Genomic DNA, 16,581 nt, shown 5'->3' on the forward strand with positions numbered 1-16,581 from the left:
TTTCCTTTTAAAAAAGAAATAAAAATGGTGCCTCAGATAGTTTGCCATGAAAGAGGAGAACCTTTGTAATTAGTAGCAGGAAAATGTAATGCGTTTTTTGTTTTGTTGTTTTTTCACTAGTTTCTGCACATCATAGAACAGTGAGGGAAGATTATGGAGACAAAGTAAAAATAAGAACCTGGAGTCGCAGCCCATTACGACAGCAAAGAGAGAAGCTTGAGCAAGGAGATGGCAGGAAGCCAGGTAGTGTTTAAACTTGATAATATGCCATTGCATGACAGTCAAAAGGGCCTGCTGAGGAAAAGGGTGGGGGGGAGGGCTTTATTTTGGCTGCTAAAAGGAATTCCATGATACTTTCTTGAAATACAAATGGTGAGATACAAATGGTGACATGGTATCAAAGTATGAATGAGGAATGGCAAATAAACTATTATCTGGATGATTTGCTGATGTTTGCAGGGACCCCATATAATATGCTGTTAAACTCAATCATTCTTTCCTTTTTAGTAATAACAAGTATTGAGAAATGCTCACGGATTTCACTAAACATTTATTATGCCCTTGTTTAACTGGAGGGTGTATTTTCCACTGAGCTTTGCTGCATTGACTGTTGCATAATAGGTATTTCACTGTAATTGTGTCCATGCGTACAGCTGTTTACTACTTCAATCTAAATCATGATGTCCACATGCCAGGGACTTTTCTTCATAGTAAGCGTGCACATTCTGGGAGGGTATCTCATGGTGCTTTGCCTTGCTGGGTTGCATTCTGGGAGTTCTCTCGCAGCACATTGTGGGTTACATAGCAGAAGCCATCTGGAAGCAACTGGAATTCTGGGACATGAAGTCAGACTCTCAAATTTCCATGACCAGTACTGCCATCCCATGATTCATCTTTTTATTTTTATTTTTTTTTTAATGAGCCAGCCCTATTTTCAGATTGCAGTCAGCCAGCATGAACAGAACTGTGCTCCACGTTGCAATGTTGACAACAACAAATATGCAGATGGAGATGTATTTGAGATCTTGCTGCCAAGTGGCTTTTGCTTTGGAAGTCAGCTGTTGCACCTCAGCTATTGGCTGGTAGCAAGCAAGGATGGCAGGCGTCCAAGTGGCGATAGCCACATAATACTGAACACTTAAGGGAGCTCTCATGTTGGTGCGCTGCAGCTGTGGGATGAGCTCTGTGCAAATCTCTAGGAAAGTGGCCTTTGTCATCCTAAAATTATGTAGCCACTGCTGGTCATCCCAGGTTTGCAGAATGTTTCCCACCAGACAGTGCTTCTTACCTGAGGCCAGAAATGGTGCTGCACTGAGTGAAGCTGCTCCAAGAAAAGTTCATCCCCGAGCAGCTGCTTGATCTCCTCTTCTGGTATCTCTTCCAGGAGGCTCTCAAGAGGTTGCCTCTTCTGCCCTGCATTTCTTCCCCCTCAGGTTAGCCAGGCAGTCAGATGCTGATAATAGTCCTATCCTTGAGAAGCCTGGCACTTGAAGGAACTGAAGCGGGGGAGGAGGGGCTGATAAAATTAACATGCAGTTGTGGGTCCTAGTTCGGTTTCTCTGGCAGCAATGATAAAATATTTTCCCCTCTACTTTGAAAGACCATCCTCATAGTTTCTTCCTAGTCATGGGAGAGGCTTCTGATGGTAACTTGTTTTCCACCTTATTTCCCCTGTGCCTATGGACCTTGTTGCAATGAACTGTTTTTTACTTCAAGGATGTTTTGAGGAGTGGAAGACTATTCTTGTTTGGACAGCATGGTTTGGTGGTATGTGCCATTACTTAAATGGTGTAGAGGGTTTTGGGGACAGAGGCGGGGGATGCAGGCTAGTAACTGCATCTGCCCCTCTTAAGGCATTCCTTGCATTGGAGGACGTTATGCTGATAGAGGTGACCAAGAAGCAGAGAAGGCCCTTTTTTGAAAAGGATAAGGGCAGACCAGACAGATATGCATTCATGGTATTCACCAGAATGGTCCTCTCCCGAGAGTTGCTGCAGGAATTGAAGGGCATTGTAACCTATGCTGGTAGAAACTATAACCAGTACTTTTTTGCCTATTTTATCTCCCCAGCAAACATGTACCACATCCACTGCAAAATAAATACAGTTCTGCAGTGATAGTTCTTAACCTTGAGGGTTAAAAATGTGGCCTGTGCTATGAAATGTACTTCAGCTGTACTTATGCTATATAACAATGTTGCCTATGCTTGAATGCCTTAGTCTCTTGACTTTGGTGAATGACCTCTGACTCTTTTCTTACATTTGTATCTTAATTCCCTCCCAAACTAAAAAGCCACCATTTGTATTATCCCTTTGAATACTTTTAGAGGAGAAAGAAGCTAACCATTGAATAATTAAGCTTATTAAGCTTAATTCAACTTTACAGAAACTGCAGTATAGTTTAAATATTACTATGATTCTCATCCTGTACAAGAAAGAAAACACTTCAGGTAATACTCTGGCTTGGAAAGTTCAGTTTGGCTCCCAAGCCATAAAAGTAGCTCTTTGAGTTTTCACATTCTTAGAGGCTCTGATTATTAACAGAAAATATTCAGAAATTGAAATAACCATATCCTCTGGTTAAAGTTCAGTTGTGTTTTTATTTTGTTGTAAACCTGAAAAATGATTGTAGTCGCTGTACATGCTACTGTGAATAGTCAGAAGTGGTGTTGATTTTTGTGTTTGTATTTGTGAAATTGTGCTCTAATGGTACTTTATTTACAGAATTCATTACCAAATTGTGCATTCCTCACAATTCATGTAGTGGGGTTTATTAATAACTCGGTGTACTTTAAAAAAAAAAAAAAGTCTGAAATACAGTTCAACTCTTCCTCTGTTGATCCTGCATCGCTGCAGTTCTTAAAGTTACATACCATTGAAATCAACAGTATGTGATGCTATACCAAGTATATTCAGTAGCCCGGCGGGTACATTCTGCTGGACATGACTGAAATATTTGGCAAGGGATCAACGAAGATAATTAATCTAGGGTTCTTGTGTGTTCGGCGCTTGATAAAGTAGAGGTAATACTTAGAAACTGGTCTGTTTTTTTGCTTCTCAGTAAAAGAGGAGAAAACAGAGGAAAGAGACCTGCTTTCAGATTTGCAAGACATCAGTGACAGTGAGAGAAAAACTAGCTCAGCGGAGTCTTCGTCAGGAGGTAATTACACACAATCAAATACACAGAATTTACCCTAGGAAGTAATCATATTTGTGAGAAGATCCTTCACATGAGAGTGCACCTAGTTACTTGTGTGTTCTCTGCTTATCCCCTGACAGAATCTGGATCTGGTTCAGAGGAAGAGGAGGAGGAATCTAGCAGTGGAGAATCAGAAGAGGAGGAGGAGGAAGAAGAAGAAGAGGAGGAGGAGGAAGAGGAGGAGGAGGAGGAGACAGGAAGCAATTCTGAGGAAGTGTCTGAACAGTCAGCTGGTAAGTGGTAAAACATGACCACAAAAATGCTCACCCAAAGCACTTCTGTGCTTACAGCTTTACGTTGCCCACTTTCTTTTTTTCCTGGTCACAGGTGGATAGAAACCTAAAACTTCTGAGGACAAATAATATATTAGCCTTTCTGTATGAGGGCATAGACAAGGTATCAATCTCAGAAGTCAAGATGGACAGTTCTGGAGATATTTTTGTCTTTCTAAGAGAGGTGTTGAAAGCCTCATCATTTGAGTAATTTTAAAACCATGTTGGACACTAGCAAATGTTCTATAGGGAACAGTCTGACACTAGCCTGGGCGATGGACTAGAGAAGTCTCTACCATCTCTTAATTATTTTTGGCTTTAAATTTTATTAGATTTTTTTCATTTTTGAAAAAAAATGGAAATAATACAAAAGAAATTAAGCAAGTCTAGTAATTGCTATCTGTGTGTCGTTAATTAGTAAAAAAAAAAATGAGCACAACAATGTGGGCCTGACTGCTGGATGTTTTTCTATTAAATCAGTGAAAAGTAACCACCAATTTTAAAAAGTTTTCTAAGAGTTATTTGAATTTTTTTGTCACCAATAATTTCTAATTTTTTAAGCTGAGCTGATGTCACTGGATGAACTTTCTTCCTTCCTGTGACTGCAACATAACTTCTGACTGCCACTAATCATGGGGCTATAAATTATTTGTTTCAGGTGTCATTGATTTTCTTGTGGGAGTCATCACAATAGAGCCCTAAATCACAGTCAGTAACACTTTAACTTGCTTGCATATTTGTTTCCAAAACTTCCATTTTAGGGCACGAATAGCAGATATATATATGAAATTTCTTCATGCACCACATTTTCACCAACAGTCAAGGATTTTTAAAACTGATTTTTAAAGCTACATTATACACTTATAATGTAAAATTGAAGAAAATAAGCAGAGTCAGCAGCCATCAGTGTTAGTGTTTCCCTGTTTTGAAGCTCACTTAACCTAGTTCAGCTGTGTGTCAGTTAGAGAAACTCTGCCTACCAACTGAAACAGAGATCTGTAGATCATAGTGAGCAGGACCCGGGAAACTGCTGAAATGGCATTACTCCAGTGGTTGCCAAACTTGAGGGTTGTGTCCCCCCTTACCCCTGTTCACACCCTCCCCCCAGAACTGGGAGCAGGGCCATGGCTTGGGAGGGCGGGAATGCAGACAGGAGTAAGGGGGCCAAGGCTGGAGCCACAGCTGCAGGTGGATCTGGAAGCAGAGCCACAGCTGGGCTGCGGTCGGGGCTGGCAGCCGCGCCCGCAACTGGGTGTGGCTCCGCTCCCAGCCCTGACCCCGAGCCAAGACTGGGGCTGGGGCCCAGGGCCAAGGCTGGGGTGAGGCCAGGAGTGGAGCTGCAGCTGGGTGCAGAGCTGTGCTGAGGCTGGGAACATGGCCAGGCGTGAGGCCTGGGGGTGGGGCCAGAGCACAGCTAGGGGTGGGACTGGGTGATGCTCCTTCCCCACCCCAACAGGGGCTTGCCTCGGCCTGCTGCACCCCCCTCGAATGTTCCTCCATGCCTCCCAGGGGTGCTTCCCACAGTTTGGGGACCTCTGCATTACGCTGTAACACTCGTATTGCTAGGTCACTGTATTAAGCATCCGTGTACATGAAATCAGAACAATATTAAACTTTTTCTGTTGGACTTCATTCTGTGTTTTAGAAGAGGTGAGTGAAGAAGAAATGAGTGAAGAAGAAGAGCGAGAGAATGGAAATCACATTCCAATTGGTAAGATACAAACATTGGCTTTAGTTGTAGCAGTTTTTTCCTTTTCTGTTTCATGAACTATGGATTTTAATGCACTGTCTAGAACATGAAAGATTTTAAGATGTTCCAGTCTGCCAGGACTTGATTATGAAAAGTAGTCTTGTATAAGAAATACTGTTGGTGGGTAGGGGGGATATTACTACTGCAGATCTAAGTTGAAATCTTGTATTAAGTGGTATTTTATTAATGAAATGACCTTGGCTTTTTTAAATCAACTTGCTAGTGGATTTTCATCAGTATTATAATTCACCACACCATTTGGTCCTGTGGGTCATCTGTACTCAAGAGTAGACACACTGGGCCAGAACTTCCCCAAAGTCTGGGTGAGAGTTTTAATCCAAGGGCTTTTTGTTGGCCTATTGTAAGAGTCAACAGAGGACTTTGGATCTGAACTTACCTAACCTAATGTTCTAGCTGTGATTTTGAATTGGACCCATCCTCTTGGTACTCAGAATTCATGTATGATATGTATCAGATTAAAGTTGAATCAGTCTTCTTTTGCATTCTGTTCATATACTGGTTTAGTTTTATAACGTGCAATATTTAACCCTGAAAATATATTCAAGGAACTATAACCGAACCTCATGAAATACTCCCCAAACATAGAAAAAAGAATCATGCTTCTTTAAATACCTTCCTTGTCATCTCTTAACATGACACTCAAATTGCGTGCCATGCTTTTTAGTATCTGTTTTATGATCACAATTTTATTGCCTCACTAGTTCATCTAAAACTAATTCAAACACCCCAAATGGCTGCGTGTTTCCACGACTGATTCTAAATTTTAAAGTTACAGAGTCAAGGTTTGATCGAGATTCAGCTGGAAGTGAAGGAGAAGAGGAGGAAGTGGGGGAGGAGACCCCACATTCCAATGCAATGACAGAAGGAGATTATGTTCCTGATTCTCCAGCTTCATCACCCATTGAGTTGAAACAAGAACTACCCAAGTACCTTCCTGCACTGCAGGTCAGGATCATTTCCCAAGTGCTCCAGAATGTCTTAGATGAAATTTCCATGGATAGTGACATAAAGTGATATATGTACTCTCAAGAGCATCTTGGATATAAAACAATATTATGTCATATTGTCCAGTGCATTTGCCCAATGACAGAGCCATTATGTGCATAAACCATTGTGGGGTCAACCAAAAGCATCTTGTGGTGTCAAGTGAGCCCAGGCATATATTCCATCAATCAAATATTCACATATAATATTTTTAAAAGTTGTGTGTGAAAACAAGTTGAAACTTTTAGTTTTTAATAAGGATATAATACATTGGGATATTAGGATATTCTGGTGACCTCATTTGAAAATAGCTACTGCAGGTATAGGCAGGGTTCACAAGTAATATAAATGTTTATTGGAATGGAAAGATGTCCCTATGAGGAGAGATGGAAACGTTTTTAGTTTATAGAGGAGATGAATAAGCAGGGAACTGAGAAGGTGAGCAAAATAAGTTGTTTGTTATCATAGCACGTAGGAACCCTAGTCATGGACCTGAACCCCAAGGTGCTCAGCGCTGTACAAGTACAGAAAAAAAAGACAGTCCTTGCCCCCAAAAGCTTATAAAACCAATAGTTTGTCACTGCTTTTTTCACATAATAGAAAAAGAATGTTCAGTGAAACTGAAAGACAATAAATTTAAAACAGATGAAAGGAAATATTTGTACACAACACCTAATTAGCCTATGGATCTCATTCCCATGAGATATCCATCAAGGCAACAGTTTAATAGGATTCCAAAAAAGGGCTGAACATTTATATGGATAATGAGAACATCTACAGGTACATTACATTTCTTACACTTTTTTATTCTATCTAAATTCATGCTTCAGGGCATAAACAAAAGCTCCAACTGATTGAGATTCAGGAAAAAACTTCCCCTGTGGACAGTTCTTTATGTGGGTTTTTTTGTGTGCACATCTTTCTCTGAAACAACTTTTACTAGCCACTGCCAGACACAGAATAGTGGACTAGATAGACCTCATCAGATCAGTATTGCAATGTTGTGCGCTAGTGCAGCAACATATGACTCATATAGATGTAGAATACTGATATACACATAATACATTTGTAACTGAGCATTTGATCTAGATAGATCTATGCATGTTTTACATTTACACGAAAGTAAAATGGGAAGTAATTTGTATATTACTATGCCACCTTTATTTTAACAAGAGGAAGTATCTAGGCCACTGTTTCTCAGCCTTTGAGACTGGGGACCGGCTTGCTGCCTTCCTAAACTGTGTCAGGCAGATCTCAGGGATCAGTGCCGGACTGGTTGTTGAGAAACACTGATCTGGACAATGAAGACTTATGTGATCCTATCTCTTTTTGCTGTCAATGGCTAAGATCAGCATATGCTTAGGGAATGCAAATGCAGCTCATTGGCCTGCCTGAGAGACATCAATCTAAGGTGCTGAACTAGGTCCTCTGCTGCTGAGACTGAAATCCTCATTTCTTCAGCATGTGTAGAAATGAATGAGGCTTAGGAGCTATTGAGCTGGAATATTTTAATCTTTTTTTAAACATAGTTTTTGTTTCTGAAAGGACACTTTCTTAGAGTACTAGGTAAAAATGCTTTGGAACAAAAAAAATATAGTTTTCCTGGGCATAGATCTATTTTGTATTCTTCTGGGATAACAAACTGTTCATATAAAGTCTGCCTTACTATGTCTTATATGTCTTTAAAAAAGTAAATCCTAGTGACTAAATTTCTGTTTATTTTCTCAGGGATGTCGTAGTGTGGAGGAATTTCAGTGTTTGAACAGGATTGAAGAAGGAACATATGGTGTGGTGTACAGGGCAAAAGACAAAAAAACTGGTTGGTACAAGTGTGCCTGTTTAAAACAGTGCTAAAAATGTTGTGTTCATTAAGTGGTCTCATAATGTTTTCACAATACTTATTAAGCATTAAGGGCAAAGTGTTACGTAATATTAAAAAAACTTAAGTGACCCATCTTAGGGCTACACCTCTTGGTGATCCACAGGGAAGTTGTATGTTTTAGGGATCTGCAGTTTGGAAAACAAACATCTGTGCTTGAAGTTGCTAATTATTTTGAATATTCTCTTGCATGCAACATAATCACTTTGTGCTCCCCCTGTTTTGTACTGTGGGTGCTGAAATTCTTCTGGAGATCTTTTTTCTTCAGAACAATATTAACCTTCCGCATTATGATCAACATGATATTACATTCCAGTGTTAGTGCAGTGGATAATTTAAGCATTAAGACGATGGTAACAATATGAATGAAATGTAACAAAAGTACTTGTACAGTGGGTGATGCAGTATACAGCGTTAAACAAGGGAGTCCAAAGTTGGATGTCATGATGTCATGTTAAGTACTTGTGCTGGCTTATTAGATATCCTGAGTGCTTGGCATGGGATCTGCGCTAAACTCTCAACTTTGAGGAGCGTGTCATTCAATATAGGAAAATAGTCTTTTCTGGAAGGTAACTTTGAAGTTAAGTATAAACATTGTGCAAACTTAATGTAATAATACTTTGCATTTCTGTAGAGTCTTTTATCCCAGGACCTAAAAGTGTTCTAAAAATGTGAAAGAATTAAGCCGTACAATAACTCTGTAAGGAACATAACAGGAAACTGCGGTAGAGCTGGAAATATAACCCAGATTTCTTGGCTCTCAGTCCTGATCTTTAACCACAAGACCAGTCTATCCCCTTCTTGTATCAAATGTTCTGATATAATGAAGTGGGCGAATAGTTGGATAAGTGTGTGCTTTAACCTACTCTGTTCTCGGATTTGATTGTTAATCATTGTAGAGTTATGGTCTAAGGCAAAATAATTTTCTAAATCCCCCACTAATAAGAAAAGACTGTTTAAAATATTATTTTTAGTTATTATTGCTCTTTTTCATGAGTGACTCCTGCCCCTCAGTGTGGTGTGCATTTGAAATAAGATTCTTATAAAGATATTCAGTGTCTTTTTATTGGATGTAGTCATGTAGAAATTGTTGACAAGAGTTTGATTTTTAGCCCTATAGATAAAGATTTCCTGCTTCCGAGCTACTAGACTTAGTTGAGCATAGCAGGGTGATCTGTCAATTGATTAGTTGTAGACACACCAATAGGTGTCATTATAGGTATGGAAAATGATTTAAATGGTTTTATAAAAGAAGTGGTTTGTGTGTGGTGGACATTCTTTACAGAAATTTGTGGTTAGCTCACTTTTATAGTTTGCTTTGAAGTCCATCATTAATTCTTGTTTGAAGGAAACTAAAGTTGTTTTAATAAGTAGTTAAAAAGCTCACATGCTGAGAAACACTTCTCACCAGGTATAAACTGTGGTGTGTATTTGAAAACTTAATAAATAAATAAAATCCAGGTTTTTTTAACTTGCTTCTGGTGGTAGCTGTCTTGCTGAAAAGTTATCCCATTTGATACCAGTAATGCAAAAGCCAAATGTAAGCTAATTCTGTATCACTTCTTTTCATTGTGTACAGCAGCCGATACAGCAAGATGCAAACTGTCTTATCATCTCTGATATGATTTCCGCATACTGCTGCTGTCACAAATAATATTACTTTCCTGCAAGCTGGCTCTTTTCACCAGAAGGCTCATATGTAGAGATATACATTTAAAATTGATATACATATTAAAATATATCTGACAGACAGTAAAAAAACAAACAAAAAAACCCTATAATTTGTAAACTTTTGTTGTGTTGAGCAAAACAAGCAGTTTGTTAAGAGGAAGTTTGTTCTGATATTTAGATCAGAAGACTTGGAGACAGGATTTATGGTTATTCCCAGTTCTACCACTCGCTTGCTGTAACTTAAACTTTAAATTCCTCCATCTGCAAGTTTGGGGTAATAGCATCCTTACAGGGATAGAGTGAGAATTCATTGGTTTTTTAAGGGTTTTAAAATCCTCTCTGAAAAGGAATTGTACAAATGGAAAGTATTATTTTCTTTAAATTCATTCCTTGTGTTATATAGCTGCGGTGGCCACTTCCTCCTCTAGCCTACATGGCATGTGGCCTTCCTCTGAGGCTGACATTAACATTACTCTCTGAAATGGTTTACAAAAGGAGAGGTGCCATGACTGTAAGTGCTCACTCACTTCTGAGTCTATGCAAGTCAACACCACAACATGCCAAAGATGTCTTTGATCGCTGTAATTGACATATATAATAAATAGGGGTACTTTACTATCTAATGATTCACATTTCAACTGTTAATTTTATATTCTCGCCATATAGAATTAATTCATACGGGGAAAAATTCACCTCTGCAGGGGCTAGCATAAAGCCTATTCCTCTTTTAAATCCTGTATTACTTTTACACTGTGAGCTCTTTGGGACAGAGACTGCCTTTTTTGGTACGTGCTTTACAGTGCTTAGCACAATGGGGTCCTGACCCCTGATTTGAACCTGTAAGTGCTAGCACAATGTAGATAATTCACACTAATATTTTGAGGCATTAAGTGGTGCTGGCCTTCTTCAGAGGGGTGAATTTAACCCAAGATGCATTTTTTTCCTTCCAGCAACTGTTGGGAAGTTGTCAATGTTTGTATGAGAGGCAAATCATATAGTACAGTAGTAGTTTTGTTTCTTCTCTTTCCATTTGTGTTTTATTGGACTATAATAAAACCTATAATCAGCAATCCTAGAAAATGATATGAGAGAAAAATTGCTTTGGGTTTTATTCTTATCCATGACCTCAGTCTAGTCCAGTCTTTAACACAAAAGCTAATATAATGCCTGGATAAGGACTTCCATTGAAAAAGACAGTAAAATATTTACTGTGCTGTTAGAAGTGCCCTCTTCACGTGTCTTTGATTAGCTATTTAATTTGGGTTCTTTATTTAAGATATTATTTTCTTTGTAGATGAAATTGTGGCTCTGAAGCGACTGAAAATGGAAAAGGAAAAAGAAGGCTTTCCCATTACCTCTCTACGAGAAATAAACACCATTCTGAAAGCACAGCACCCAAATATAGTCACTGTTAGAGTAAGACAACTAATACTTGTATATTAACATTCATTTTGTTCTTGAAGAGTTACTCTTTGACTGTTAAAATGCCCTATAATGGTCTGATTTAAGTACAGTATTTGCTCATTAGAGCTTGTTTCTTTCAGTATGCAGTTGTGCCTTGTATAATCAAATAGTTCATTTTTGTCTATAAAATCTGTTTAAAACGTATAAAAAATGAACTTGTCTAGAACACTTCAGTGTCATACATGTCCTGTGAATTTTATAAATTTGATGTTCCTTTTTTTTCCACCTGCTAATACATTCCTGACAGCCATCCTTAACTGTTTATAAATATTGCTTGGTTTCCTTGATAATATGCTGTATTTGTTCTTAGGAAATTGTTGTGGGCAGTAATATGGATAAAATCTATATCGTAATGAATTATGTAGAACATGACCTCAAGAGTCTGATGGAAACCATGAAACAGCCATTTTTACCAGGTACTGTATTTCCTAGCCTCCTTCAACTTTCCAAGCAAAAATCATGTGAATTACAAGAACATCAATATAATATGTCCCTGAGTTATACTGGCACATTTTTGGCTTAGCGTGGGACAGAATATGTCATTGAGATGGAACTTGTTCTGAAAGCTCTTTGAAACAGGAATGTTTCATTTTTCTACCTGTCTGGCCTCCCTATTTAGAATCTTAGATCAGTGACCATCACTATAATATACGAGCATCCCAAGAATCTATGGTTTGGATTTGCAAAGAGCCTATAGGAAGTGTCGTACCCAATTCCCATTCAGTTTCAATGTGATTTGGGTAGCCAACTACCTTAGGCTCTTTTGAAAATTCCAGCCTATGTTTTTTTATATATGCAGCCCTTAGCATGATGTAGCCTTGATGATGGTCAGGGCCTTTGGGTGCTACTGCAACATATATGATAATGGATGATGAAGCAAATATATAAACTGATGGGGAAGTTGCCTTGATTGATTCATTAGGGTTGCAGGTTTACTTGATTTAGTTATTTCACTTCAAATATTAGGTGTCATGGGAAACACAGGTATTAAAGACTTCATTCTCGTAACTTTATGCAACAAGATTAGTTCCTGAAAAATTAAATATTTGGGGATTTAACTAATTGTACCCAGAACTGTACCATATTCCTCCAATTTGAATGTGCTGCAGTGTGAGCTTCCTCAGATGCTCCTGGAAGAATCACTCTGTACCCTTGAAAAGCAATTCCAGTGTCTCTGCTAACTTAGGCACGTTAGCGTTATCTGATTTGTTTGACTGTCACCGAGGCATTGTGAGAAATGCCTGTTCTGCATGGGTTGTGCTATAAACACTAAACTGAACACATTTCATTCACTATCTTGTGCTAAAATTCTGTGGCCAAATCTTGACACCATTTATGTCATTGAGAGTTTTGAATTGACTTCAGTGGGATCAGGATTCGGTCCATATTGATAAAGGCCCTTGCTTTTTTCCCCTTAATCCTGTAAACCATGCTGGTTCTTTTTTAATAATTAAATGCATAACTAGTACTTACTTTGGTTATGTATGTTTTGTTCTGTGCTCTTGAGTTAACTATTTCAAAAAACATAGTACTACTAGACTTCATCTTTGAACCGAACACACAAGGTTCTTTCTTTCATCCTTCCAGGTGAAGTGAAAACTTTGATGATTCAGTTATTACGTGGAGTCAAGCACCTTCATGACAACTGGATACTTCATCGGGACTTAAAAACCTCCAACCTGCTGCTGAGTCATAAAGGCATTTTAAAAGTAAGGATCCAATGTTGTGGGGTTTTTTTTAAAGGCCTTGAACTTCATTGCATGATAGCAGTTAATATCTGAAGTGTGTGTTGCATTTCCATTCTTGCAGCTGTAGCATGCAAGAAAACCTACTGTTGCAAAATAGAATAAAATTTTCCATTAGATACAGAGACTGCCCTGTCATGGTTGTAGGCTTTATGCCAGGAAATGACCAATAAACAAACATGGTTTATTGGTCAAGGGAAGTACTGTCTAGTTTTTATAGTAACATACCTAGGAGCCAGATCAGGGTTCTTTTCCCATATGTGGTGTTGTCAGTTGTTTGGGGGTGTGTGTGTTCTCCCATGTGCTGTCCCAGCTCTGCGCAGAGAGCTGGAACAACAGACCTCGCGCAAACTACCCAACAAATCCACAGACTTGGTTCGTAACGAAGGCACTTGGTCAGGTTTATTGCCAACGAAGCACAGTGCTAATGCCCCAGCTCAGTGGTTACAGGTATACTAACACGTTTGCTCGTGACACTGGACTGGCTCAGTTAGTGTCGGGACTTTCCACTATCCCCTAGGCCAGACATTCCCTCTGAGATGCATCTTTAGACACCAATACAAATAAGTTACGCGGCACCCTCTGACGTATCAGGTTGCCACCTTCTGATGTATTAGGGCGCTACCCATTGCCTTGTACCTGTTGGTTCAATCAAAACATCTCTATCCATCATGCAGTCATCCTGACCCTATCCTTAAGATTGGTCCACATGTTCCTGTTGTCTTTGGGGAATGTGGTTATTGGGGTGTTCTGGTACCACCCTTCTGGAATGTGTTTACCTGAGTGTGTTGTGCCTACCACCTCTTAGAAGTATGTGTTTTTGCCATATCAGCCCTGTGCTTGCCAAATTCTGTGAGCAGGGCCTGCTTCTTGCTCACAGTTTGACTTTGCTTCATATCAGCAAGGTTTTAGCTACCTTAGCCCAGGCCTCAGGCCTCTAATACAAGGCCTTATGTTTCAGGCCCTCTTCTTACTACATGTGTGACGTTAAATAAATTGTTTAGTCTCTGTGCCTCAATTTCTCCATCTGTAAAATAGGAATAACACTTTTTTAACTCCCAAGGATATTGTAAGACTTAATATGTTAATTGAAAAGTACTTATAAGTGCTAAATTGTAGTATTTTTCTTCCTGTTGAAGGAAATAACATTAAAAGGTGAGTGTTCACGCTTGGGGACAGATTACACATTTTTTAATTTATTTAAAAAAAAATATTGGAAGGGTATGCAACAAGTAGGATCAGGATATAACAGTCTTCCTCAGTTTCACAGTTCTAATATCCAGAGGCAAAATTACAAAGTTACTATTATTCAGAAACCTTCGGTTATTAATGTAGTGTGCAGCCTGTGCTGTTTCCTTTCCTGAAGAAGACCGATCTTTTTTACACTGTATGAAATTTTGCTGTTATGTGATTGCAATTAGCACCATCTAATATTGATTTTTTTTTTCTGCCATGAAAATTTAGCAGCCTAGGGAGAAAATCTACTAGACCGTTGCCATGATGGTCAGTAATAGAAAAAAATATATATATTTGCCTTACCAGTCAAAGTAAATTACTGTTCTTGGATGAGTGAGGAAGCAGAATTTTACAAGGCTAACTTAAATCAGTGGTTTATTCTGCTAATTTCTTGCAAATTTAACTGTTTTTAAGGGAGTGAGGGTTGGGGAAAATGACTGCACAACGCACGTTTTTTAGTGGATAGTGCTAATGATAATCCATTCTCATTCAGGTTGGAGATTTTGGACTGGCCCGAGAGTATGGGTCACCTCTGAAGCCTTATACACCTGTAGTTGTGACACTGTGGTACAGGGCACCAGAGCTGTTACTTGGCGCCAAGGTATGTTTCTTCCTGTCCATCTCTGAGCTAAGATGGCAATTATTCTTTAAAGCGTCTTGATTTTTCCCCCCTTATTTATTTTGTAGTTGCCATACAAAGGATGATTTTTCATACTAGATTTAGAGATGGAAAAATGTGGAGCTGAAACCATACTTTAATTGCTAATTCAGTGGAGAAATTTTTATTTGGTTTCCCATAAGCTAAAAAGGTTACATGCTTCCGAAGGGAGGTTGATGGGTGTAACTATACTTCTTTGGAATATGAATAGGAGAGAACTACCAGGGTTTTACTGCTAGAGATTGGTGGTGTTCATCAGTCCCATATAGGGAACTGGATTGCTTGATTTTTGGAGATGGGGAGGGGACAGCAGGGTGGGCATCTTACTCCCTTTCTCTACAACATGTGGAAGCTTGATGCACTGCTTTAAAGAGCAAAGCAAAGCATTTGGCACCACTTTGATCACGGTATCTACCTGCTGCTTAGCCGATCCATACTGCAGACTTGGAAGAGGCCTTTATGAAACTCTAGCTGGTGGGCTGGTTAGTAGAATGTGGGTTGGGAGAAAAAACACTGCAAGAATCACAAAAGCAGATGGTGCAAGAGTCAGAGAGAACCTATGCTTTGGGTCCAAGACTTTCATCCTATCTTATTAATCGGGCTGTGCAATATGTCAGGCTGTTACAGGTGAAAAGACTACTTTTGTTTAGGAAGAGAGCTCTGCGGTTGTGGTCAGATTTTTGCCCCTTAAACTGAGACTATTCTTGGAGTCAAATGCAGAACACAGTGCTAATGTATGACAGGGCAGTGGCTAGGACTCCCTCCGCTAGTTGTGATGGGAATGATTCTCAACGTGGGATGAGGAAAAAGGGGTGACATTTTCGTGAGTGTCACATTTCAGTATGTGGTGTTTGTGTATAATAAGCAATTATTTTATCATCCACAGTAACTTTTACTTGAGAATATGCATGGTTCACATGCGGTGAAATAATTATAATGTACAGTGACCTAAGTAGTCAAATCATCATTGAGTTGGCTGGCAAACTGGGTCTCGTAAAATAATTCCTCCTGTAACTTGTGCATTTTATCTATTTTCAGGAATACTCCACTGCAATAGACATGTGGTCAGTAGGTTGTATATTTGGAGAACTGTTAACTCAGAAACCGCTGTTTCCAGGAAAATCAGAAATTGACCAGATTAACAAAGTTTTTAAGGTAACTGATACTCTTGGAGTCACTGATAATTGTTGTAGCCCAGCGCTGCTCTAGAAGGATATAGTAAGCAAATAAATGCCCCCTCCCAGCTCTGATATAGATATAACAGAGCCACCTTGTTGTTCAGCATATACATGTGGTCAGTATGTTCTTAAAGACTGTGCTTTTATTTTATGTGTTCTCCTGATATTTATCAAATCATATATGGGGAAGGAACAAGAAAGATGCACTGTGGTGTGTATATTCTTCTGAGATAATATTTTGATTTGCAGGACCTGGGTACCCCGAGTGAGAAAATCTGGCCTGGGTACAATGAGCTGCCAGCTGTAAAGAAGATGACATTCACAGAGTATCCCTATAACAACTTGCGCAAGAGGTTTGGGGCACTCCTTTCTGATCCAGGTTTTGATCTCATGAACAAGTAAGTGTAAATTTCTATTGGAATAGTGGAAGAACCTGTTTATTACAGCCTTATAATTATGGAGTATTTCCAGTCCTGCATCAAGGCATGGCTTTCTTTTGGGTTAATTTCTCAGGAAGCTGAGACT

General features: G+C 39.1%; 1 protein-coding gene across 6 annotated transcripts in view; it reads left to right on the forward strand.

The window, feature by feature from the left end:
• Positions 1-16,581, forward strand: part of LOC123354303 (cyclin-dependent kinase 11B) — a 36,994-nt gene that overhangs the window by 8,865 nt on the left and 11,548 nt on the right. For 5 of the 6 annotated variants that reach the window (XM_044996187.1, XM_044996185.1, XM_044996183.1 and 2 more), the window contains exons 7-18: positions 121-243; positions 3,061-3,159; positions 3,279-3,431; positions 5,116-5,181; positions 6,011-6,186; positions 7,954-8,044; positions 11,070-11,191; positions 11,550-11,655; positions 12,827-12,948; positions 14,714-14,821; positions 15,917-16,033; positions 16,306-16,454. In XM_044996187.1, the coding sequence (XP_044852122.1) occupies positions 121-243; positions 3,061-3,159; positions 3,279-3,431; positions 5,116-5,181; positions 6,011-6,186; positions 7,954-8,044; positions 11,070-11,191; positions 11,550-11,655; positions 12,827-12,948; positions 14,714-14,821; positions 15,917-16,033; positions 16,306-16,454 (1,432 nt within the window). The remainder of the gene's footprint in view (positions 1-120; positions 244-3,060; positions 3,160-3,278; positions 3,432-5,115; positions 5,182-6,010; positions 6,187-7,953; positions 8,045-11,069; positions 11,192-11,549; positions 11,656-12,826; positions 12,949-14,713; positions 14,822-15,916; positions 16,034-16,305; positions 16,455-16,581) is intronic. The other variant, XM_044996186.1, reaches the window with a different exon arrangement.

The sequence above is a fragment of the Mauremys mutica genome, chromosome 21 (assembly GCF_020497125.1).
Source record: "Mauremys mutica isolate MM-2020 ecotype Southern chromosome 21, ASM2049712v1, whole genome shotgun sequence".
NCBI classification, from domain to species: Eukaryota; Metazoa; Chordata; order Testudines; family Geoemydidae; genus Mauremys; species Mauremys mutica.